The 26,262-nt window shown below is 44.6% G+C and overlaps 2 protein-coding genes across 3 annotated transcripts in view; both read right to left on the reverse strand.

Annotated features, from left to right (window-relative positions):
• The window catches only part of PARN (poly(A)-specific ribonuclease), a 128,574-nt gene that overhangs the window by 54,981 nt on the left and 47,331 nt on the right, over positions 1–26,262 (reverse strand). For both annotated transcript variants that reach the window (XM_077275170.1, XM_077275169.1), the window contains exons 16-19: positions 24,751–24,826; positions 20,060–20,170; positions 19,883–19,952; positions 16,921–16,976 (exon numbers count right to left, since the gene is read on the reverse strand). In XM_077275170.1, coding sequence (XP_077131285.1) covers positions 16,921–16,976; positions 19,883–19,952; positions 20,060–20,170; positions 24,751–24,826 — 313 coding nt within the window. The remainder of the gene's footprint in view (positions 1–16,920; positions 16,977–19,882; positions 19,953–20,059; positions 20,171–24,750; positions 24,827–26,262) is intronic.
• On the reverse strand, positions 8,359–16,501 carry LOC143785080 (uncharacterized). The gene is made up of 3 exons (XM_077273752.1): positions 15,723–16,501; positions 14,730–15,636; positions 8,359–8,375 (listed from the first exon to the last, which is right to left on the reverse strand). Exons 1-3 carry the CDS (start codon positions 16,488–16,490, stop codon positions 8,359–8,361), a joined length of 1,692 nt encoding a protein of 563 aa, XP_077129867.1. The 5' UTR covers positions 16,491–16,501.

A 26,262-nucleotide genomic window follows, 5' to 3' on the forward strand; every position in this document is an offset into this window, starting at 1 on the left:
TGTGATGTGGAGACATGTGGAGCCCTGTCAGTAATGTGGATGTGATGTGGAGACACGTGGAGCCCTGTCACCACTGTGGATGTGATGTGGAGACATGTGAAGCCCTGTCACCACTGTGGATGTGATGTGGAGACATGTGAAGTCCTGCCACCACTGTGGATGTGATGTGGGGACATGTGGAGCCCTGCCACCACCAGGGTGGATTGATTTAAATCACGCCGATTTAAATCATGATTTAAATCACGATTTAAATCAAAAGACTTTTTTCTATTTAAATCGGATCGATTTAAATCATGATTTTAATCATGATTTAAATCACTGATTTAAATCAAAAGGTTTTTTTTAATATAAATCACGATTAAAATGAGAAGTGAGAGCAGTGCGCATGTGCGCCCATAGTTACACGGACGAAACTAGGGGCAACGATCTAACGCCAGGGTGAGGGGGGGACCCCAAAGTAAGTAAAAATCTTTTTTGTTTTACTATATGGCAATAGGTAGGTGTTTAAAAGCAGCATGTCTTAATTGTATAAACTATTAATAGCCTCCACATTTTGTTCATACTGCCCCTTTAATTCCACACTTCTAGCTTGGTTTCACTTTTGGTTTAGTTTCTTTTTCCATTCAGTTGACATGCCCAAACTTGTTGGATAGTCAGCAGTACTTGGCTGTAGTAACAATCAAACTTCATAAGTGATCTGTGTGAGCCATGGCAGGTCGTAAGAGAGACCCTATTTGGGTTCATTTTGTTGAGATGCCAGCAGCAGATCTTGGAAAGAAAGGTGCAAGAGCAAAGTGCAAATACTGTCAAAAGGATATCCAAGGACTTGTTTGCCGTTTGAAATCACATTATGAAAACTGCAACCAGAAGGGAAATGAAGATGTTGATAGTGAAGTGTTTCTTTGGTCATCTTCATCACCGCACTTCTCATGATGTTGCCTCATTCACACCACCAGGCCTTGCATCTCTTTGTTGCATCGTTTGCATTTTGCACGCATGCCTGCCTTACCGATAGGCGAAGGAGCTTCATTAAAATATTCCCAAACTGGGTCTCTTTTACGGCCTGCTGCCATTATAAGGAAAGAATGTAATAAACCTCAGATCGTACACACAAACAGATCCAGACTTGTCTGTCTGTGGCTATGCTGCAGTATTGTGCTCAAAGCTTCACTTTCATTTTTTTGTCTGCTTGCCCTTCCTCCTCAAAACACTTAGATTCACATTCTTCTTGTGTTGTGCAGATCTATTCCACTCCAAACAATCAGAAACATATTGTCTAACTTCTTGGACTTGGCACTGAAGGGGTTGATTCTGTATTCATAGGTTTGTAGAACAATAGGATTAAGGTCTTTTTCTCAACTCTGTTCATGTTGTAACATTTTTGCCATGAAGAAGAGGCTGGGACCTCTGCGGAGTCAAATTCAGTTTTGAGAACTGCGTAAGTAAAGCGAGCGTCTGTGATAATATAGGAGAGAAACTGCCCACTAATCCTACAGAAACCTCTGGAAGAGCATGGCATTGTGAATGTTACACATATACAGCCTTTATTCTACTGAGTTAAACAACTCAGCTTTATCTCATGATGGAAGAACCTTTGGATGGTAAAATATTTTCCTCAAAAAGCAGTTTATTGAAAAAAATCCGATTTAAATCAAAAAAATCCGATTTAAATCAAAAAAATCCGATTTTTTTGATTTTTTTTAAAAAACATTGATTTTTATCCACCCTGGCCACCACTGTGGATGTGATGTGGAGACATGTGGAGCCCTGTCAGTAATGTGGATGTGATGTGGAGACACGTGGAGCCCTGTCACCACTGTGGATGTGATGTGGAGACATGTGAAGTCCTGCCACCACTGTGGATGTGATGTGGAGACATGTGAAGCCCTGTCACCACTGTGGATGTGATGTGGAGACATGTGAAGCCCTGTCAGTAATGTGGATGTGATGTGGAGACACGTGGAGCCCTGTCACCATTGTGGATGTGATGTGGAGACATGTGAAGCCCTGTCAGTAATGTGGATGTGATGTGGAGACATGTGAAGCCCTGCCACCACTGTGGATGTGATGTGGAGACATGTGAAGCCCTGTCACCACTGTGGATGTGCTGTGGAGACATGTGGAGCCCTGTCACCACTGTGGATGTGCTGTGGAGACATGTGAAGTCCTGCCACCACTGTGGATGTGATGTGGAGACATGTGAAGCCCTGTCACCACTGTGGATGTGCTGTGGAGACATGTGGAGCCCTGTCACCACTGTGGATGTGCTGTGGAGACATGTGAAGTCCTGCCACCACTGTGGATGTGATGTGGAGACACGTGAAGTCCTGTCACCACTGTGGATGTGATGTGGAGACACGTGAAGTCCTGTCACCACTGTGGATGTGATGTGGAGACATGTGAAGCCCTGTCCGTAATGTGGATGTGATGTGGAGACATGTGAAGTCCTGCCACCACTGTGGATGTGATGTGGAGACATGTGAAGTCCTGCCACCACTGTTTATGTGATGTGGAGACATGTGAAGCCCTGTCACCACTGTGGATGTGATGTGGAGACATGTGAAGTCCTGCCACCACTGTGGATGTGATCTGGGGACACGTGAAGCCCTGTCAGTAATGTGGATGTGATGTGGAGACATGTGAAGACCTGCCACCACTGTGGATGTGATGTGGAGACATGTGAAGTCCTGCCACCACTGTTTATGTGATGTGGAGACATGTGAAGCCCTGTCAGTAATGTGGATGTGATGTGGAGACATGTGAAGACCTGCCACCACTGTGGATGTGATGTGGAGACATGTGAAGTCCTGCCACCACTGTTTATGTGATGTGGAGACATGTGAAGCCCTGTCAGTAATGTGGATGTGATGTGGAGACATGTGAAGACCTGCCACCACTGTGGATGTGATGTGGAGACATGTGAAGTCCTGCCACCACTGTTTATGTGATGTGGAGACACGTGAAGTCCTGTCACCACTGTGGATGTGATGAGGAGACATGTGAAGCCCTGTCACCACTGTGGATGTGATCTGGGGACACGTGAAGCTCTATCACCACTGTGCATGTGATGTGGAGAGGTGCGACGCTCTGGCAAAATAAATTAATAGCGGTGTTGTATATCACAATACAGCACAGATTAGCTTAACACAGTGGATTTTGGGTTCAGACAAGTTCTATAATCTCTGCTCACCTACCTATCCTGACAGCTCCTCCTTGTCCCCTTCCCTGCTGCTGAAATCACACACTGCCTAGTACAAGCTGCAGCTGTCAATCAGGCTGTTTGGGAAGAGACTGAACACAATGGACTAAAATTTCTCATTTTAATTATCTGGATTAAACTAAACTGCCATTCTGACATGATGTTTTTTAAATGCAGGTCACCAATCTCATCAGGTCCAAGATCCATGAATTAATTTATGAGGTTTCTGCTGCAAAAGCTGGAAACAGATCTGCTTGAAAGTGGATGTCCAGTCAAAGATATTGAATATCCATCTTGTGTATAGCTAATCAATAACCGTTCAGTCTCTGCACCCGCAATGAGCCACACTCATTGCCAGGTTCAGAACCTATCGATTGGAAATTTGCAGTACAGGGTACATCCGGCCACATCAGGAGCGTACAATAGCTGATTGCTTGGGCTAGTGAGTAGGCATCTTCACCTACCAAGCAGATATTGACGACCCATCTATCAGAGATACCTTCTGACTGGACAACCCCCTTACGAACATGGAACCCAAGATCACTTCCAACAAATCCCATTTACCCCAGTGTCACAACCTTGATTCAAACCTGGTTTTCCGTTAGTAAAAGTTTAAAATAAGACATTGTATTTCTGGCTCCAGTTGTTACATTTATGTTGGAGGAATTACACAAACTTCTAAAATTATAGCCATGATGATTGTGCGTAATGAAGGATGAAGACATGGAATGCATGATGTAATTCCTGGGCCGTAACCAATGCCAAAAAAGAACTTCATGGAAAGTAGTAAGGGTCCGACAAGGAATTGAGGAACTTTTGACCTTCTAGAAGAGCAATTTATTAGAAATGAAGAAATTATTAAACTGATTAAGAACAGAATTACCAAAAAAATCAAGGGGATAGTACCATTACATACAGTTACTTTAGACTTCTAAAGTCCATCATTAAAGAAACCGTCCCATGAATGTTTTTTTCCCTAAATTCATCAGACTCCCCAGATCATTCTCTGTTCTGTGTGTGACCTGGATGTCCACTTTCGGCCCACCCAGTGCACAGCGTGGCCGGAGAGCCCGAAGAGCGGTGATGTCAGTGAGAAGAGAAGTGGCGCTGGATCCTGGAGAAGGCGACTGACACCACTAAGATGTATACGCAGGTTTAGGGAGGGGGGAGTGTTTTTTTAAGAATATTAAAAGGGGTATTATTATTTTATACACATTTATGCTTGATACCCTATTGAATTACTGTAATGTTAATTCAAAGCCGTTGCTTTTTTCCTGAAATCAGTGAAGAGTTGGCCATAAAACTAAGATCTATAGAGGAGGCCTTCGTTCTCCCAACTGGTGAAGAACTAAAGCTGGCCAGACACATGAGATGGCCATTGGCCAAACGATGCTTGAGCATCTCTGCTGCTCTCCCAAACACAGGAGCACTTGTTGAGCTGCACTAACCTGTGTTCCCTATGAGTAAACATCGGCCGGCGGCTTATCTCCAGGAGAACAGTGCGACATGACATTCTGCAATCAGACAAGTCTGTTCGACATCATTCCCAACCATCAGTTGGTCTAGCGCCCCCCAAAAAAGTAGGCAGTTGGCTGAATCGGTCAATATCGGCGTGCTAAACTAACAGTCTAATGTGTATAGGGCCTTAACTTTATGTTCACAAGTACAAATTTTCTGTGTATTTGCAGGAACATTTGCATGCGTCAGCTGTGGATTTGTCACAGTCTTGCTAAAGGACCTCACCCCATTAATAGCCAAGTGTGAAACTGGGTGTGAAACTATGCCACATAAATGGGCTCACTGCAGATTTAACACTTTCACTGCCAGGGGGTTCTCCACATTTTGACATTCTGATAGCCAGGACAATTATTGCACTTTTGATTTGTACAAATAAAACCTAACGTTCCAAATAATAAACTGATATTCGCTGACAATATCTATATATTTTCTTAAAGCATACATTCTGCTCATTGTCAAAATGCCAACCCAAACTTTATACATGCAGGCACTTTCAAGAAATTTTGCATTCAAATGTATTTATTTTTTTAATACATACAACTTGATATCAGTGGCTAAAAGTGTGGCCCAAACAGAAGACAGATAAACTTTTATTTTAGGGAGGCGTGCTGTAACATGTGCAGAGTCCATGCATTCTATCTAGGCCTACATTTTATATATCTTAAAATCATCAAAACTGGAAAGACAAAAAAAAAAAAAAAATGGTTTTACGCTGACAAATTAAAATTTTGCATGTGTCACTTTACAGACCAACAACTTAGGAATTCCTTTGCTTGCCCTTGGTTTGGAGATGGGTTTTTCATGTTCCATAGTGCTTAAAGTTATGGAAGCCCTCCCACAAAGATTTTTTTTTTAAATAAATCTGTGCAGATATGTATGTGTTAATAAACTCGCCCATCGCCGCCTTCTCCGTGATTCAGCGCAGATCTGCTCTTCTCAGTGACGTCCGCAACACATGCAGGGATTTCCTAGCATTCAATCCCTGCATACGCTGCGGCTGTCGACTGCCGCGAGACATGCAGCCGCGAGGACTTGAACATATTTTTTGAGCACGCTGAAGACATTCTTAGCACTCAAGCATACTCAGATAACACTTTATCTGAGCACGTTCACTCATCACTTTTTACCATAAATTTTCAAAAGGACTAATGGAAGAAACTGAGTAAAAATTTGATGGGTGGTTTTCCTTTTAAAGGATTTAAATACACTGTCATCTTATACTAATATTTCGGCCCACGGCCGGGCTCAGAAGGGAGGGAGCACCATTTGGAACTCAAAGTTTGCTGGAATTGGTTCCTGTTACAGTATATTGCATTTGTAGAGGCCTGGAGGTATTAGTACAGAGAAAAAACCCCAGATGTCAACCCACTTTGGAAACATTTATCAAGTGATGTAGTGACCATTTTGACCGTAAAAGTGACTTTAAGAAATTAATGTGGGGTAGAATTAAAAAAAGTGAAAGTTGCTATTTTTTTCCAATCAGGATTTTTTTTTATTTATGCTGACTATGTGATATAGGAAACATACTAAAAAGGGATGTCCGGCCTTAGGCTACAAGTCACTGACTGCAGATTTGTAAACCCTCACAACGCATTAATTGTGCCCACTGTTTCCGGAGCCGGAGAATCCTCACAGCGCACGAGATGTGAGGATTCACAAGTCTGCAGTCACAGAATCAATGCAGACTAGTAGTTTTAGACCAAACAACTTCTTTAACGTTATTCCGTGGGTCAGAACGATTAATGAGACACAAAATTTATATGATTTTATTTTATGTTGGGATAAACACCCATTTTTTACTTTGGGTTATTGGTAGTGATGAGTGAATGTGCAGGGATAAGGTGTTATCTAAGCATGCTTGGGTGCTAACTGAGGGTCTTTGGCGTGCTCAAGAAATAGTTTTGAGTCCCTGCGGCTGCATGTCTCACAGCTGTTCGACAGCCGCAACACATGCAGAGATTCCCTAACAGAGAGGTAATGCCTGCATGTATTGTGGCTGTTGAACACCCCCTAGACATACAGCTGTGGAGACTCGAATATATTTTTTGAGCACGCCAAAGACACTCAATTAGCGCCCGAGCATGATCACTCATCACTAGTCATATTAGACATTAAGTATATTGCATTACTTTATTTTTTTCTTTAACAATAAAATCCAACACTCCCTCGAAAAATTTGTGGTTTTTTTTTGTGTCTCCATAATGTTAGAGCCATGAATTTATTGCTGTTGACAGAGCTGTGCAAGGGCTCATTTTGTGCATGTAATATTTATTGGTTCCAATTTGGGCTTTATAAGACTTGATCATTTTATTATTCAATGTTTTTAAGCAAAATTATCATAGAACTGCAATACAGTTTACTTCCAGTGTTTGTTAAGATTCTACTTATGGTATACAACATGCTCATTTCTCATTTTACAGTTTGGGTCATTATAGACATGGATACCAAAAGTATCACTGACAGTGCTTCCTCCTCTGGACCCAGTGATGCGATCATCAAAAAAGAAGCAATTTTGATCTTTATTTCAAATATAGGGAATAAGAAACATTTATAGTTCAATTTATTACAGATGCAGAGATACCAAATGTGTAGGTATTTATCCCCAATAACAAAAGACTGGGGGAGGGGAAAAAAAGGGGGGTAGGGGGAAGAGCTCCTTTACATTTTTTACTTTTCTGCTGTGATAAACACATTCTTATAGAGGGCCAGGAAGAGATCACTCGCATCTTCTCTCCAATCCTGCTGCAGCCTGTCCACTATCCTGCAGCCCTCCTTTCCTTCACACTGGGTGAAGTCAGGAAGTGCTGGTATTTTAATAAGCTTTATCTCCACCTGGATTGCAGCTTCAGCTCATTCTCAGTCTCAAAAGGAGTATTCGAGACCCAGCCTGCGACATCCCGGGTTTTAATGTGAGTCGGGAATGACAGCTGTAGACACCTGCAGCTCTCGCTTTAACCCAGTGCTTCCCAAACTCCAGTCCTCACGGACCCCAACAGGTCATGATTTCAGGATTTCCTTAGTATTGCACAGAAGTTCTCTCACTTGTGCAGCACTATAGAAATCCTGAAAACATGACCTGTTGGGGTCCGTGAGGACTGGAGTTTGGGAAACACTGCTTTAACCCATTATATCTTGGGCTGGGTCACCGTGACAGCAGCAGTTTTGGAATTTTAGAATCCCAGCTTCAAAATCTCCACAAAACGGGTCTAGATCACTGCTACAGGACACATGACCATTAGTAGCCAGGATGTAAGTCACCCTGCAAGGACATATGATGCATGTCTTTAGCAGGGAAAGGGTTAAAACACACAGCACAGGTCACTACCTGCTGTGGATTCTTCCCCCCCCCCACAGTGTGTGGATTAGATTTGGTTAAATCTCACCCACTTAGTTGCTTCTGTAATACACTGCTTAAATGGGTGCTGCAATCTTGTACATTTTCCATAATTTGCAGATGGGAAATCTCCAAACTTTTTTTTTTTTTTTTTTTTTTAAGCCTGACAAACAAACCTGCAGTCTCCAACTTGTGGCACTCCAGATTCTCGAGGTCTTGCCATGCTGGGAGTTGTAGTCCAAAACAGCTGGAGAGTCACATGTTGGAGATTGCAGATACAATTACGCTAATTATAAGTCTTTTGCCATCAGAATTCTAGATCATCTGCAAAAAGTAGAAAGCAGTTGTCACTTAGAGGAAGAGCAACCGAGTGATCATCAGTCAAGTGCTGGATACAGAGTCAGCCCGGAGGTCTTATACTGCATTGATGTTCAGATACCATCTTTTCTCGGCTTGTTGTCTCCTGCAGACTTTTTTTTATGAAGAACGCTGAGGTGTGGTCCCTCACTAGCTGCTACTTGTCATCACTTGACATTTTACAGTTCATTGACTTACTAAGTTCATATTGCGTTTGCACCTAGTGTCATGGAGTTATACATGTCCCACAGCGGCAACAGTCTGGATGGATCCCCCCTGTGGGGGGTCTTCATGTGGTGCTCTGATTAGGTATTCATCAGTATGGCTTCGGACAGTTCACTGATCCCTGCCCTCTAATTTACATAATGAATACTATTTATATACACACACATCATTTAACAAAAAATCCCCTTCTGAAGGGAGGCGCATTATCGTGTATATAATGTGTGTGTAACCAGGAGACGTGGAGGAGGCCGTAGGAGGGCAACAACCCAGCAGCACGACCGCTACCTCAGCCTTTGTGCAAGGAGGAACAGGAGGAGCACTGACAGAGCCCTGCAAAATGACCTCCATCAGGCCACAAAATTGCATGTGTCTGCACAAACGGTTAGAAACCGACTCCATGAGGATGTCTGAGTGCCCGACGTCCACAGATGGGAGTTGTGCTCACAGCCCAACACCGTGCAGGACGCTTGGCATTTGTCACAGAACACCAGGATTGGCAAATTTGTCACTGGCGCCCTGTGCTCTTCACAGATGAAAGCAGGTTCACACTGAGCACATGTGACAGACGTGACAGTCTGGAGATGCCATGGAGAGCGATCTGCTGCCAGCATGACCCGTTTGGCAGTGGGTCAGTAATGGAGTGGGGTGGCATTTCTTTGGAGGGCCGCACAGCCCTCCATGTGCTCGCCAGAGGTAGCCTGACTGCCATTAGGTACCGAGATGAGATCCTCAGACCCCTTGTGAGACCATATGTTGGTGCGGTTGGCCCTGGGTTCCTCCTAATGCAGGACAATGCCAGACCTCATGTGGCTGGAGTGTGTCAGCAGTTCCTGCAAGATGAAGGCATTGAAGCAATGGACTGGCCCGCCGGTTCCCCAGACCGGAATCCGATTGAACACATCTGGGACATCATGTCTCACACCATCCACCAATGTCACGTTGTACCACAGACTGTACAGGAGTTGGCGGATGCTTTAGTACAGGTTTGGGAGGAGATCCCTCAGGAGCACATCCGCCGCCTCATCAGGAGCATGCCCAGGCGTTGTAGGGAGGTCATATACAGGCACATGGAGGCCACACACACTACTGAGCATCATTTCCTTGTCTTGAGGCATTTCCACTGAAGTTGGATCAGCCTGCAACTTCATTTTCCATTTTGATTTTGAGCATGATTCCAACTCCAGACCTCCGTGGGATATTAGTTGTGATTTACGGCGATCATTTTTTAGGTTTTACTCAACACATTCCACTATGTAATGAATAAACATTTACATTTGGAATATTTAATTCAATGATATCTAGGATGTGGGATTTTAGTGTTCACTTTATTTCTTTGAGCAGTGCGTGCGATTATGTAAATTAGGGGGCAGAAGAGTGAGGGATCAATGACCTGTCAGCAGTCTTCATTATGAATACCTAATCAGAGCACCACATGAAGACCCCCCACAGGCCGCCCCGGAGCATGAGCATATCGTTAACTCAACACTTAAAATAAAAATTACACAATAACCACAAGACAGATTTCATAAACACATGTATCATTGTAATCAGTATAACGGCGCCAACCTGACACTGTCTGTAGGTTACTGTGCACAGTCCTGCTGACAGGTTCCCTTTAAGAGGATGTGCGGAAATAATTTAAGATTAAAAACTGCTAATTTCCACTAACTTCCACCCCCAGTCTCCCATACACATGTTCTGCAGTAAAGCACACTTCAGTAGGAATGGGGTCCTGCATAAAGTGCCTGAATGTAGTGCTCAGGTCACTCACCCCTGCAGCAAATAGTGAGGGTGGAAATGTGTACCTGAAGGGGTAGTGACATTTCCCTGGTGTTGTACTAGGGAGACACCATATCAACTACACTGCAGTGCCACAGTCATATTGAGATTCATTAAAGGAGTTGTCCGGTTTAAAATGACAAGTCAGCACTCACTGCATGTGACTGCAGACTTGTGAATCCTCCCAGCGCACACTGCTCGCTGTAAGGATTCTCCGCTGTTAGCGTTGGCAACAGCGGTCACGTGACTGCAATTATGCGATATGCAAATGCCTGGCCGAACCTGTCTAGATGGTTTCGGTCCTCATGCAAGATACTAATAGGGAGCATGCCAAAAACAGTCTAGTTAGGTTCTGGCCAGGAGTTTGCATAATACATGCATGCTGACACCGGAGAATCATCACAGAGCTATGTGCATGAATTGGGAAAATCAACAAGTCTGCAGCCACACAGAGTGGCTGCAGATTTGTTCTTTTAGACCAGATAACACCTTTAACCCCTTCAGAACATATGACGTACTTATATTTGTTTATAAGGAAAAACTTCCTCTATTGTAGACATTGTTTCATTAAATATCAAGGTTGGCCCGTGACTTTGTCCAAGTTTTTAATTTTGGCCCTCTGTGTATTTGAGTTTGACATTCCTGCACCATGGCGTATTTTTTATTTCAACACCAAATAGGTATCAGTAATGTATGCTCCCAGTGTGTAGGAAAATACTTATCGGCTGCAGTCTTCTGCTGTTCCCAGTGCCTCTCTGGTCTTCTTTTGCACTTTGTGAGCAGCTGTGTGACTAGCTGGATCACTGCAGTGTTTGCTGCGTGGAGAGGAAGTCACTTCTCAATGTAAGTCTATGGCACTCAGAACGAGGATCTTAGACGTATTGAGAGTGATAGTGTCTGTCATCTCTGACGTCCAACCAGTTACAGCCTCAGCCACAAGATGGACAAATAGCCGGATTACTTACGGTAATGCTCTTTTAATGAGTCCATGACAGCACCCACTGGAGAGATAGGGATCCGCCCCAAGGAACAGGAAACCTACAGAGACATAAAAGGGGGCGGTCCCCCTCTCCTCCTCAGTTTAATTTCAGAGTACCCGGAGGACCGCCAGTGTTAGTCAATCATCACAATGTATCATCAGAATATAAACTTCATAGAAGTAATTACATTGGCTTTTATTAGGGAGGGATGTGACTGGGTGCTGTCATGGACTCATTAAAAGAGCATTACCGTAAGTAATCCGGCTATTTACCCTTCGCCATGACAGCACCCACTGGAGAGATTTCCAGAGACCAACACCTAGGGGGGGACCACCGTGCTGAGGATAGTCCTGCCAAAGTGTAGGTCAGAGTCAGAAGACAGGTCGAGCCTGTAGTGATTATAGAAAGTGGAAGGAGCCAACCAAGTTGCAGCCTTACATATATCTTCGATTGGCACGTTCCCTTTTTCGGCCCAGGAAGAAGCCATGGCTCTGGTGGAATGTGCTTTGATGCCCTCCGGAGGTTCTTCGTTTTTCATGGAATAGGCCAACCGGATAGCGTCTCTTATCCACCTGGATAATGTTGCTCTTGTGACTCCATATCCTTTCTTTTTGCCCTGGAAGGATATGAACAGAGCCCTACTCTGCCTCCAACTACTAGTTTTCTCAATATATTGCAAAACTACTCTCCTGACGTCTAGAGTATGGAATTTTTGTTCTTCAGGAGTAGAGGGATCTTTAAAGAAAGTAGGAAGATGTATCTCCTGTGACCTGTGGAACTTCCCTGCTACCTTAGGAAGGTATAGGGGGTCCGGTTTTAAGATTAGTCTGTCATGAAATGTGAGAAGGTAAGGTTGATCTATCGACAAGGCCTGAATGTCGCTGACTCTTCTAGCCGATGTTAAGGCTACTAAGAAGGCTGTTTTTAACGACAAGTGTTTTAAAGATGCTGTGTCTATAGGCTCAAATGGGGATTCTGTTAGAGAGTCTAAGACTAGATTTAGATCCCACGGAGCTACTCTAGGTATGTGGACAGGAGTAACTCGTTCACAGGCCGTGATGAAGCGGGATACCCATTTATTACCAGCAATATTATGGCCATAGAGGGCACCCAGAGCGGACACCTGGACCTTTAGTGTGTTAACTGACAGACCTAACTCTTTCCCTTTCTGTAGAAATTCTAGTATAGATTTTATTGGGACTTCAGAGGGGTTTGAACTAGTATGGAACTGAAGAAACTTCTTCCATACTTTGGTGTAAATTTTTGTTGTAGATGGTTTCCTGCTAAGCAGGAGTGTATCAATTAGGCCTTTTGAAAACCCCCTGGAATTTAATATCTGCCTTTCAAATTCCAGGCCGTCAGGTGGAGGCTGTCCACCTGAGGGTGGAAGAAAGGTCCCTGGGAGAGAAGGTTTGGGATTGAGGGAAGGACCCAAGGATCCGTCACCGACATCGACCGCAGGCACGAGAACCATGGTCTCTTGGGCCAGAATGGCGCTATTAGTATTATCCTGGCCTGCTCTTCCCTGATTTTCCGTATTACTTGTGGAAGCAGAATTATCGGAGGGAAAGCATACGCCAGCTTGAATTGCCAGGGTGTTTGAAGAGCATCTAGAATGTCCGGGTGATCTGCACGGGACCGAGATGCGAATTTCTGGACTTGTTTGTTTTGTTTTGTAGCGAACAGGTCTATTTGGGGTTTGCCCCATAACAATGTTATCTTGTGGAAAATGTGAGGATTGAGACACCATTCTCCTTGATGAAGAGTGTGTCGACTTAGGAAGTCCGCTTGTTGATTGTCCTCTCCTTTGATGTGGACTGCCGAGAGGGACAACAGATGCTTTTCGGCCAGGATTAAGGTACTGTTTGCGGAAGACATTAGAGCGTCTGATCTTGTGCCGCCTTGTTTGTTTAAATACGCCACTGTCGTAGTGTTGTCTGAACAGATTCGGACGTGGCTTCCTCGTAGCTGTGGGAGAAATTGACGCAGTGCATAGTTTACCGCATTCAATTCTTTTAGGTTTGATGAATATAAATCCTCATTCTTATCCCAGGTTCCCTGGCAGAATCTATCTCCCATGTGTGCGCCCCACCCGTGGGGACTAGCGTCCGTAGTTATCGTGTGGGATGGTGATATTACCCAAGGGACACCCCCCGCTAGGTTGTCTTTATTTAGCCACCATTCTAAGGAGGATAAGACTTTCTCGGATAAAGTTATTTTCGATTCAAGGTGCCCCAGAAATTTTCTCTGTTCCCGAAGTATCTGATGTTGTAATGTTCGGGTATGAAGTTGTGCCCACTGAACGGCTGGAGTACAGGAGGAGAGGGATCCTAGCAAGGACATTCCTGCTCTCAGGGACATTTGAGGTTTGTGAATGGCCGCCACAACTTTACCCTCTATAAGAGATATTTTTTCTTGGGGAAGTAGACATTTTTGCTTTATGGAATCTAGACTAAATCCCAAAAATGTCTGAAGAGAAAGTGGGGTGAGTCTGGATTTTTTATAGTTGACGATCCAGCCCAGGCTTTCTAAGGACGAGACAGTGTCAGCTAATCGTTCCGCACACTGAAGGGATGAGTTTCCTACAACTAAAAAATCATCTAAGTAGGGAATGATTAATGTGTCTCTCTGGCGAAGGTAGGCCATTACTTCTAACATTACCTTCGTGAAGATCCTGGGTGCCGTGGAGAGACCGAAGGGCATGGCTGTATACTGGAAATGATAAATCTCCCCCTCAAGAGTTACTGCCACTCTTAAGTATTTTTGATACCTACTATGGATAGGGAGATGGTAGTAGGCATCTTTTAAATCAATGCCGCCCATTCTACAATTTGGAAAAAGGAGTTTAATGGCCGATCTAATAGACTCCATTTTAAACGTATAATTTTTAATAAACGTATTGAGTTTTTTAAGATTTATAATTGTTCGAAATGAACCATCGGGTTTAGGGATTAAAAATAACGGAGAGTAGAACCCTTTACCCTCTTGTCCCTTTGGCACCCTAACTAAAACATTTTTAACTATAAGACTTCTAATTTCCAGTTCAAGGGCCTTCTGTTGCACTGGTGAGGAAAGGGCTGTTAAAATAAAGGAATCATGGGGAATTTGGAGGAATTCTATTTTCATTCCTTCCTTAATAATATTTAGCACCCAGGAACTTGACGTGATTTTTCGCCATTGGGGAAAGAAAAATTTTAACCTGCCCCCTACTGGGGTGTCTGGTGTTTCAAAATTTGTTGTCTCTACGGAAGGGGGGCCTTTGAACATAGTGCCACCCTGTTTTCCCTCTCTTGTGGCCCATCGTGACGATCTTTCATTTTGTGTTCTTTTCCCGAACGGCCTCTTCCTAAAGGTCTTCCTATAGAAAGGAATTGAGGGGTCAGGGAAGGCTTTTTTCCTCTCTTTTGTGGTATCGCATCCCGCAATTTTTGTCTGGAGACCCCCTGTTCGATTTGTTGATCCAGCTGATCAATCCACACAAGCATGGATCTAGCTGTGCACGTGCTGGCAATTGATGGCTTAAATATGCCCGTGGAAGCCTCCCATGATCGTTTCAGTGACGATTCTGCCTTCCGATCTAAAGGATCAGAAAGTAGGCCCGCATCCTCGACTGGTAGGGCTGACTGTTTTGAGGTGGAGGCGACTGCAGCGTCCACCTTAGGGATTTTAGTCCATGAAATTAACTCCTCATCATTAAAGGGGTACTTCCTTTTGGAGGCTGACGGGAGGAAACCTCTCTGGTCCTGTTTCTCCCACTCCCTCTTTATCAGAGCCTTAACCGCAGGAATTACTGGGAATGCTCTTCTCTTCCTCTCCGCCAACCCTGCAAACATGATGTCTTGTGCAGTTTGGTCGTCTTTTGTATCCTCACAACCTATAGTATTCCTGATGGACTTTACTAGGTTGTCCACCCCATCAAGAGGAAAACAAGCTCGACCCTCAATGTCGGAATGTGTTGAGGAAGAGGATGACGCCTGCGAGGAGTCTGAGTGGATAACGCCTTCCTCCTCGGACTCAGAGCTGGATATAGCCTTTTCTTTCCCGGATTTTTTAGGGGGGGTACTGGCTTGTGAGATGGCCTGTAATTCCTCTCTAATTATGGCCCGTATATCTGTGACCGACATAGATGGACTCTGCATTGTTTCCGCCATACACTGATTGCAGAGTTTTTTGGGGTGGGAATCTGGGAGAGGCTCGTCACATAACGCACATTGCTTGTGCTTAGATTTCTGTCTCTTTTTGGCCTGGGAGAAGAAGACATTTGTGGAAAAGGGTGTCAGCTTTATAGGCAGAGGGGAAATCACACTCACCCAGTGAAGCTGTACAGTACCGAAATAGGAGGCTGCGACTTTCTGGATCTTGAATCCTTGGTCTCACTCCTGTGGCTGGCATCTGAGGACCTTCTGCTGGCTGGCTCACCTGCTGGGTCCACAGTCTTGCCTGGGGACGACATGTTGCATCGCCTGTGCGTTTGCAACTTCCCCCTTTTTATAGGCCAGGATCCGGTCAGTAAACTTTTTTTTTTTTTTTTTTTTTCTCTGCAGCGGTGCACTGCGCATGCGCGAAACCGCGCTTTTCCCTCCACCGCTGTGTGAGTGACCCGGAAGTGCTCCTCTACTTCCGGGTCATTCTGGGGATTCTTACACCGCTCCACGCATGTGCGGCCGCCATTATCCCGGCCTGCGCTATGGAGCGGTGTACCGGCTGCCGCTGCAGCTGTGCCGCAGATCCCGGACCCTTTTACCTGGTGGTCCGCGTCTGGAGCCTGTTTCAAGCCGCACCTCTGCAGCGCTGCTCCTGTGGAATCGGCGTCATCTCTCCCGGACTCAGCCATCCCACATGCCGGCCAGACGAGGGGGGAGCCGTCTAACGGAATCTCCCCCGACGCTGCATCTGGACTGCATCCCCTGCCGTTCGCGCAGAAACCGCACAGGCGGATGCTCCTAGCCCAGGTATGATTTCTGTAGTCTTCAGAGATCCTGTCCCCTGGGAACAGGAAACCTAAACTGAGGAGGAGAGGGGGACCGCCCCCTTTTATGTCTCTGTAGGTTTCCTGTTCCTTGGGGCGGATCCCTATCTCTCCAGTGGGTGCTGTCATGGCGAAGGGTAAAAGAGTGGTTTTGCAGTGGCACCAATAGACGGCAGCCACCAGTAAGTATTTTGCTACACAGGAACATACAACACAATCACCTACACGGTGTGAAAATAAAGCTAAAAATACACCAGAATGGTACTTTAGAGTGAGCGTGTGGATGTCAAAACCTGAAAAATATGTTTAGATTTTTCAGTTAATCACCATTACATCATCTGATCAGTAAAATGTCACTATACACAGACTGCTCTAATATTTAGTAATGCAGCAGTTACTGATCTTCCCCATCTGTTTATGCAAGTTTAGATGACAATTGCCAAATATATTACAACTGGCAGCTGTTCCTGCACTGTACATCTGATAAATAATGCATCGCTAATAATTCTTGTGTACATAGAACACAAGAGGCCGAAGATGTCCTCATCAAATTACTTACAGTCTGGACCGTCCAGATTGAGGTATGGAATGTCAGTAATTCTCATCAAAAACAGCCTGGAAGAGTGACATCAGAAAAGAAACAAATTAAAAAGGTTTCCAAAAGTCAGTACGTCGACTATCAGTGGTATAAATGACTACTGTTAGAAACGCAATCAGAGGAGAAAATTTACAACTGTAAAAATAAAAAAAAAGTTAAAATTGTAAAATGACTCCCGAGACTGCCAATACCCAAATAGACCCATGACGTGAGTTCCTAAAGGGACGTGCATCTACTCACAAGAGCAGTGCTACTGTCCCTCTTGATTGATAAATAACCAATATGACATGCTTAGATGGCGAGCAAAAAAAAAAAACCCCCACAAAGTCATGAACGTGTCTCAAAGGTGAAAAGCGCAATCACTTGCCGTCCCCTAATCTATACTTTGCACTGCAGCTCTGCTTTTCGGATCACCTACTGTGTATAAGCAAAACCAATGGGTCCCACGAGCTTAACATTAAATCAGAGCATGGAAAGTTGATTTATATTTCAGCAATGACACATTGGCAAATCCGATAAATCATAATCTGAAGTTGGGTCATTCCCACTCATAAATTTATAGATGACAAAATGAATGGTGTTAGAAAAAAAAAATACAAAACAATACAAAAAGTCAGACATAAAAAAAAAAAAAAAAAAAAAAGAGAAAAAAATTACTATATGACCTGAATTTTCAAGTAGATTCCAGAATGTGTGCTATTCTGCCTCAAAGTCCACACAAATCCATAATATCTACATAGAATACTGGCAGTGACGACCGCTCCAACTGCCATTGAAGGAGAATCCTGACAATGTGCATATTGCACAATATCAGGATTCAGCAGTGTGCAGTCAAAAAAGGTGACTGCAAAAACAGAAGTTCAATGCAGAAAATTCCTTTAAACAGCTAACAATCCCAAGCACAAGGCCACTGTGTATAAACATATACTGTGGAGTACGCCACTATCATGGAAGGATGCTAAGGTAGCCACCCAGGTGGTGCCCACTTTCAGGTGTATACCTTATGAATATCTATGCTGAACAGTTTCCAAGAAGGCAATGTGAACATAGCCCAACTTCACACGGAGAAAACGGATGTGATTGGAAAAAACAAAAACGTACATGTGACGGGGGATTTGGAGAACCATAAGGGAAAGGTATAGGGTCACTTGAACCGTAGCGAACGCTGTAATCCTTAAGAACATTTACACTGTGGTTTTTGAAAGAAAAATAAAAACGTCTTTTCAGAACAACATTTGCACAGTTTCCTACTCAAAATAAATCAATACTTTGGTATTTAACCAAAAATTTGTTACAAATGTGCAGGTTTGTTATCTCTTCCTGGCCAGTGTTATTTCAAGTCTACAGAATCAAAGTCACGCTGTCTTTATGGGCCGGCCATCTATCTAATAAACACAGACGGGGTCCAAAAGCAACACGTCGCACACTAACCCTTTGTATGGCGCTTGTGTGGATCTCCTATACGGACTCCACACTAATTTACGAGGAAGCAGTTAAACCAACCTCTCTGGGGCCAAAGACTTGCTATGAACGCGAAAACATTTATTTCACGCATAACTCAAATTGTGGCCTCCATAATCATTTCAGCACTCAGTGACCCAGTGGGAGGGAAAATTTATCACCATACAAATGCATCCCTCAGCTTCTGCGAGCTTCCCTCCGCCTCGCCAACAGCTAAGAAACGGGCAGCTAAGGGGCTTCCGACAGCTGAAAATCATACACCCGAGGCACCTCCTGGTCAGATCAGCCTCTAAATCTGCGCACAGCTCTGCAGGAACCAAGGGCTATGCATTCAGGGCTTTTACATTCTTTTTAAATGACTGTGATAAATTAACCCCTGCAAGAGTAGACATCACCTAAAGTGACCTGTACTAAAATTAAAAAAATATTTTTTTTTCGCTAATGGAAAGACAACTGCAGCTCAGGGAATATGAAGCTCCCTATATTCTACTGATAATAGTCTTTAAAACTTTTTTTTTTATGGAGTATTGTCCTCAAATCAAAAAGCCATTACAGAAATAGCAGCATAGGTGTTTGGAAAGGCAAACATTGTCACCATTACAGGTTCCAGTTGGGTCCATCACTTAAAGGGAGGTTCCAATAGACAAACGTTACCACCAAACCACAAGGCAGGTGATGACGTCTCGATCGGTGGTATCTAACTGCTTTTATCTTGTAGAATGAAGCAGCAGTGCACACACGCGAACATCTCTCCGTTCATTCCTGTTGGGAGTGCCATAGAAGGAGCACAGCACTCCGGTAGTCCCATAGAGAATGAAAGGAGTGGCCCTCAAACACTCCATTCGAGCAGGGATAAAAGTGTCCTGCTGTGGTGATCGGTAGAGGCTCCAGAAAGACTGGAATGCTCCCTAAAGATTCCAAAACATCGTCAACAGCGATGTGTCCGAACTACCCCACTACATTCATGTGCATTCTAGTAGCTGCTTCTTTACTGCAGAAATAAAAGGATTGTGTAGAACTGTTAGGGAAGAGTCGGCAGACCCCCATACTCATTAGATAGGCGGCTGAGTCCATCAATACCGGCAGATTTGCACAAATTAACCCTAATGTGTATAGAAAGATGAAGTTCCAATTCTGCTCATTTGTGATCTTCAATGTGGTGATTTTCCCTGCTCCAGATAATGAAGAAATGCCAATAACTAGTCATAAGAGGACAAATCAAGCAGTGGTAGATGCACAAGTAAAATAAGGTTCTACCATGTTAATACTTTGACCCATTAACTTGGAGGGTATTTGAACATATTACAGATTTCCCCTGTAACTTGGGCTGGTACATTAGCTCCAGTTACAGGGAAATTCAGCCTCCAGGATACAAAGCAGAACAGACAATCTCCGAGGACCATGCAGCTGCCGCTCCCACCCTACGCTTAAGACATAACAGGGTCCGCGGTAAATGACTTACTTGTTAAAGAATGGGCTGATCACATCGGACTGAACTGTGACATGAGTTTGTGGTGGATTCAAAAATGAACCTAAAGGCAGAATAAAAAAATAAATAAAACACCCACAGGTTAAAGATCTAGTCTAACAACAAGGGCAAGCACAGCATCTGGGGAAAAAACATTTCAGCAAAAATTACCTAGATAGTCTGCCATGGAAATGAAGCACAGTCCTGTGATATAGGCGTCATATCCAGCTTCATGAAGTTGTCTGACGTTGGTATCGTAACTTGGAAAATCTTCAGCACTCTCTGCCGGAAGGAGAACAACATTATTAAATGTGGAAGATTAGAATTAGTCAGTGAAATCAGTGTTCTTTAGTTTTTGGAGTGTACTGTACATAAATCTCATAAAATTACAGTATAAATATGTTTATTAAATGCTATGAAACCCTGTGAAATTTTTATAATTTCATTCTAAAGGATAATTTTTTTCCCTTAAAATTGCCACCAATTTACTGCTGTTGAGCATGTGCTATTCCTTCACCTAGCTAGTTGTCCAGCTGCTTGTGACAGATTTGACTACACACTGCTCCTGGCTTGCTCTACTTTTCCCTCCCTTTGCTCAGCGTTAGAGATGCCAGAAGGCAGTGAAGGAGGTTAGAAGAGTATGGAGAGAGGCAAGAATTCAGGAAAAAGCAGATTACACATGCTATAGGACGAGAGAGGACACACAACGATCTGCAGGGTGTGGGTACACAAAGGAGAAAACAAGTCAGATTCTGTGGGAGGAAAGAGGAGGAAATCACACTCCTCAGCATGTTAACAAAAGGGAGAGAAGATAAGCTGTAGAAGGATAAATCACTCCATAAATAAATTTGCACTAAAGAGGACAGCTAGTAAAATCATCAGCACTTTGGATGCACACAGACCTTACATCCAGCCTGTATTACCGGTAGCGACACTCTCGCAAGAGAAAAATGTGAAATTTGGACCCTGCTGCAAAATAGGGATTTTTGTGTACTCATCGTAAAATCCTTTTCTCCGAGCCAATCATTGGGGGGGGGGGACAGGACCATGGGTGTTATGCTGCTGCCACTAGGAGGGCACCAAGTAAACACATAAGAATAGCTCCTCCCCTACAGTATACACCCTCCTGCTGGCTCTAAGTGAACCAGTTCGGTAACAAAGCAGTAGGAGCTTAACAATTAACAAGAATGACTATGTCAAAACCAAGTCAACACAGAAAAAACCAAAGCCAATAGGCTAACAGGGTGGGTGCTGTGTACCCCAATGCTTGGCTCGGAGAAAAGGATTTTACGGTGAGTACACAAAAATCCCTATTTCTCCTACGCCTCATTGGGGGACACAGGACCATGGGATGTCCTAAAGCAGTCCCTGGGTGGGAAACAATCCACTGCAATTGCTCCTCGTACCCACAAGTCACAGATGCGGCACTGCCGCCTGCAAAATTCGTCTGCCGACAGACGCATCAGCCGAGGCCTGAGAATAGACATGGTAATGTTTCGTAAACGTATGCAGGCTGGACCAAGTCGCAGCTCTGCAGACTTGTGTTGCCGATGCTTGGTGCCGGATGGCCCAAGACGCACCCACTGACTGAGTAGAATGAGCCTTAGTCCCTGCTGGGACGGAGTGACCTCTGACTCGGTAGGACTCCTGGATAGCTGAGCGAATCCACTTGGCTATCGTAGCTATGGAAGCGGCTAGAACTTTCCTTGGCCCTTCCGGGAGCACAAACGGGGCATCTGACCTGCGGAAAGACGCCATCCTCGAGACGTATCTCCTAAGGGCTCTCACCAAGTCCAGTGTGTGAAGAGCCTTCTTGGTGCGATGTACTGGTGCCGGGCAAAGTGAAGGCAAGACAATTTCCTCATTGAGGTGGAAAGATGAGACAACTTTCAGCAGAAAAGACGGGGATGTTCTCAAAACCACCTTATCTTGATGAAAAATGAGGAAAGGAACTAGGCAAGACAAAGCCGCCACTTCTGAGACTCGTCGGATGGACGTGACCGCAACCAGGAACGCAACTTTCCATGACAGAAAAGACAGGGAAAGGTCCTGCACAGGTTCAAAAGGAGCCTCCTGCAAGACTCCGAGGACCAAATTAAGGTCCCATGGTTCCAACGGCATCTTATAGGGCGGCACCACATGGGAGACTCCCTGAATGAACGTCTTCACCTGTAATCTGTTTGCAATTTTACGTTGGAACAGGACTGACAAAGCTGAAATCTGCCCTTTGAGAGAACTAAGGGCGAGACCTAAGTCCAAACCCGACTGAAGGAATTCGAGGATGGAAGGAATGGAAAATTCAAGAGGAGAGCGTCCTCGGTCCTTGCACCAAGAGAAGGTGGTCTTCCAAATGCGATGATATATACGCATAGACGTAGGCTTTCTAGCACTGATCATGGTAGAAATGACTTTGAGAGAAGCCAGCTTGTGTCAGCACCCAGGACCCAACGGCCATGCCGTCAAACACAGGGCCTCGGAGTTCTTGTGGCTAATGGGGCCCTGGGACAACAGGTCTGTGCGATTCGGCAATTTGAGTTGAAGCAAAAAAAGAAAAAAGAAATAAAAAATCGGGACCGAGCCTACTGCTGCTGGTTCCGAAAGGGCAAAAGGGTCTCTGTTGTGGAAGAAATTTACTCTTCCCCCTCCAGTGGAATCGGAAATTAATTGGTCAAGCTTTTTGCCAAAAAGGCGACCGCTCTGATATGAAAGAGAAGTCAATGACTTTTTGGAAGCCGAATCCACACGCCAGTCCCTGAGCCATAAGAACCTCTGGATGGTGATGGCGTTTGTTGCTGCTTGCGAAGCACAGTTAGCAGCGTCCAGGGACGCGGTAACTACAAAATCTCCGGCTCTGGCTATCTGAGTAGCGAGGTCTGCTATCTCGGGGGGGGGGGAATCAGTATCTAGCCCCTCTGCAGACAAGACCTCAGCCCAGTGGGTCATAGCCTTAGCCACCCACGTAGCAGCAAAAGATGGGAAGAGTGCAGCTGCTGAGGCTTCAAAGGCTGAATGCGCCATATTGTCGATCTGACGATCGGTTGGGTTTTTAATAGAGGCGCCCTCCGAAGAGGATAAGATAGATTTAGTAGCCAGGCGTGATACCGGAGGATCTACTGGGGGAGATTGAGACCAATCTTTTCTTAGATCCTGGGCAAAGGGATATTTTGATTCCATGGGCTTCTGCCCTGTGCATCGTTTATCGGGACGGATCCTGTGAGTTTCAACGATTTCCTTAAATTCAGGATGAGTAGCGAATACCTTGTGAGCTCGCTTGGTCCTCTTAAAGGACACGGCATGATCCGTTTTAGATAAAGGTTCCTCCTCAAGTTTCAAAGCCTTATTCACTGCCTCAGAGAGTCGAGAGTCTCCTGCTCGTGATAAAATTCCTGATCTAGGAACGTGTCAGAATCGTCCTTTAAAACAGGTGCTCTGCTAGCCCCAATGGAAGGGGAGCGAGAAATGGAGCACTCAGAACCCGAATCCCGGTGATGGTCTGGGGTTATGGCTTGAGTCCTTTTTCTGGAAGGGCGAGAGCCCCTTGGCAAGGTACGACCCCTAGAGTACGAGTGGTTTTGAGGATCGGTAGCGTCGTCCGTAGGAGTGCCCTGATTAGAGGAGGGGTCTCGGAACGATTCTAACCCTTTTGCCATGCTGAGCGGCGCTCCTCCTGTGAGATTCAATACACGGACCTGGGCTTTATGCCCTAGAGGTGCGGACCTTCTATACCCCGGGGACCAGGACCCCCCCAGCGCCTTGGCCCCCGCAGTGTACTCACGGTAGATGCGGTGGGCCGCTGCTCAATCCACCGTCGCCATAGTCAGGGAGGGGGTGGAGAGCTTCTGCCGCCTTGCGTCATCCGCTATATCAGTGGTGATGCAGAGGGGGGCTGCACGGACGCCATACATATGTCCGGCTATGCACCTGGCTCCAGTAGAGGTAGATAGAGGGCTACGCCATGTGGTCGCCTGCTATGGAGGGGGGAGGTCGGAACGCGAGGGAACCGTCGCCCGTAAGGTGAGCTCAGGGCTGGCATCCAACGTTGCAGGAAAGGATACGGGAGGAACGCTCCACGTTCTTGCCTGTTGGTGGTTCGAGGGAGATCGGAACCTAGAAAGGGTCCGTCGCCCCCATTCGCTCCGTTAAGGGAAAAAATAGAATAATAATAAAAATGAAAATAAAAACGGTGGTGTCTGAAAGCAGACCCAATTGCCTCCTACAGACACTAAGCAAGAACTGGTTCACTTAGACCCAGCAGGAGGGTGTATACTGCAGGGGAGGAGCTGTTCTTTATGTGTTAACTTAGTGTCCTAGTGGCAGCAGCATAACACCCATGGTCCTGTGTCCCCCATTGAGGCGTAGGGGAAAAATGCATATCAAAGGGGGTTTGAGAATAAATAAAGGAATGAAGATTGCAGCCTGCAACTTTATTAAACCTAACTTTATTTTATGGAATGCTAAATAAATACATTTAACATAAAAACCCGATTTTAATTATTCCCAATTTTCTGAAGAAACATTCCATTTATCACAAGTTTGGATTCCCACTTTAAAATATTTCCTCAACATTTTATTACAAAAATGTGTAAAACATTTAACATGTTATATTAAAGGTGTTTTACATGCAGGCAATCATCCTATTACAAGTAAACTGCCAACAAAATAATTTAAGCAGCAGCTTATTACTAAAATAGTTGAGAACATTCTTCCTTTTGAGAAAATGGCATTACTACCCTATAAATATCCTTAATGGTTTTCTAAAACCTTCCTGAGCGTGGTTATTAAAAATGCTGTTTATTTTACAGAAGCCAGTTACAGATTTTAAGAGATGGCTGACAGAAGCCAACTGGTTCTTGAATCCTTACCAACTTTAGGAGGTTTGAAAGGAACCATTTGTAATCTCTTTTCCAGTTCGGCAAGGACAGTGTGCGAAATAATTGCCTAGGAGCAGATCGTGGAGACAGAACAATTAGTGCCAGACGTACACGGGGTCACATAAAAAAAACTAGGATTAACAATGCTGCCACCATGTGGGAAAAAAGGAAATAGGTTCAAATCAGGGGAAAGGTGTTAAAATAATGTTATATCATGATAGCCAAAAAATAGAATGGAAAATTACTGTCTAAGGCCTCATTCTCATGTCCATATTTAAACACATTAAAAAAATGGTACCGGGTCATCAGTATTTTGGATCAATGTGTATGGTCCGCATATCTACTCCTACCATCAGCGCGCCGGTCTGCTCCTACCATCAGCACGCCGGTCTGCTCACTAGCTCTTACCCTCAGTGTCATCAGTATTTTGGGTCAATGTGTATGGTCCGCATATCTGCTGCTACCATCAGCGCGCCGGTCTGCTGCTACCTTCAGCGCGCCGGTCTGCTGCTACCATCAGCGCGCCGGTCTGCTGCTACCATCAGCGCGCCGGTCTGCTCACCCACTGTTACCCTCAGTGTCATCAGTATTTTCCCAGATGCCGGATGGATAAAATGTGAAGCTTTTGCTATACTTTGCCATGATAAATACAGACAGCACATGGGTGGTACACTGAAGCTATCCGTGTGCTGTACGCATTTTTCACAGACGCATAAACTTGTATTGACCCTTGTAATCCATGCTGCTGGAAAACAAAACAAAAAAAAACAAAAAACAATTATCTGTGCCTTTTGCACAGGCACACAAAAAAAAAAAAACAAAGCAAAAAAAACAGCTATCATATTGACATACACCACGGACGTCTGAATGAGAACATACTCTTAGCCCTAATAGGACAACTATGCTGCAGATATTCCATCTGGATTACAGGAACAGCAGAGCAGATGAGATGCGGTAAAGTCGTCCATCTGTAGTGTATAAAATATGTGTTGAAGGCAGATTTTGAATCATAAAATGTCAATTTGTGCTGCAGATTTCCATGGCAGTTTCTTTTTGGCTCTTTCAATGTTGTGTACAGTGTGAACATATTCCAAGATCCAGGACAAAGGTATACAAATAGTTTAGTCATACTCAAAGCTCTGTGTGATTTGGGACCATAAACCCCATAGGTTTGGATATTTGGTAAAGTAATCACGGTGGTGCTACGCAGTTTTACGTGACCACTTTAACCACCATTAAAGGTGTTGTCCCCTTTCATAAAATACCGGTCCCTGGGCACAGCGTGCAATTGGAGGTAAGGGAAATAAAAAAAACAAAATAAAACACTTTCCTCACCATCCTCGGGTCTACCGCTGCTCCCGTGATCAGGTAATGTCTGTAGCACTGCCATAACTACAACAGCAAGGCCACAAATCCGTCAGCTCATCGATTGAGAGGGGCGTTCCATCTACACAAGCACTGTGTGCTCTTGACGTGACGTCCCCGCTGTGGCCAATATCAGAG

Source organism: Ranitomeya variabilis, chromosome 7 (assembly GCF_051348905.1).
Source record: "Ranitomeya variabilis isolate aRanVar5 chromosome 7, aRanVar5.hap1, whole genome shotgun sequence".
Taxonomy (NCBI): domain Eukaryota; kingdom Metazoa; phylum Chordata; class Amphibia; order Anura; family Dendrobatidae; genus Ranitomeya; species Ranitomeya variabilis.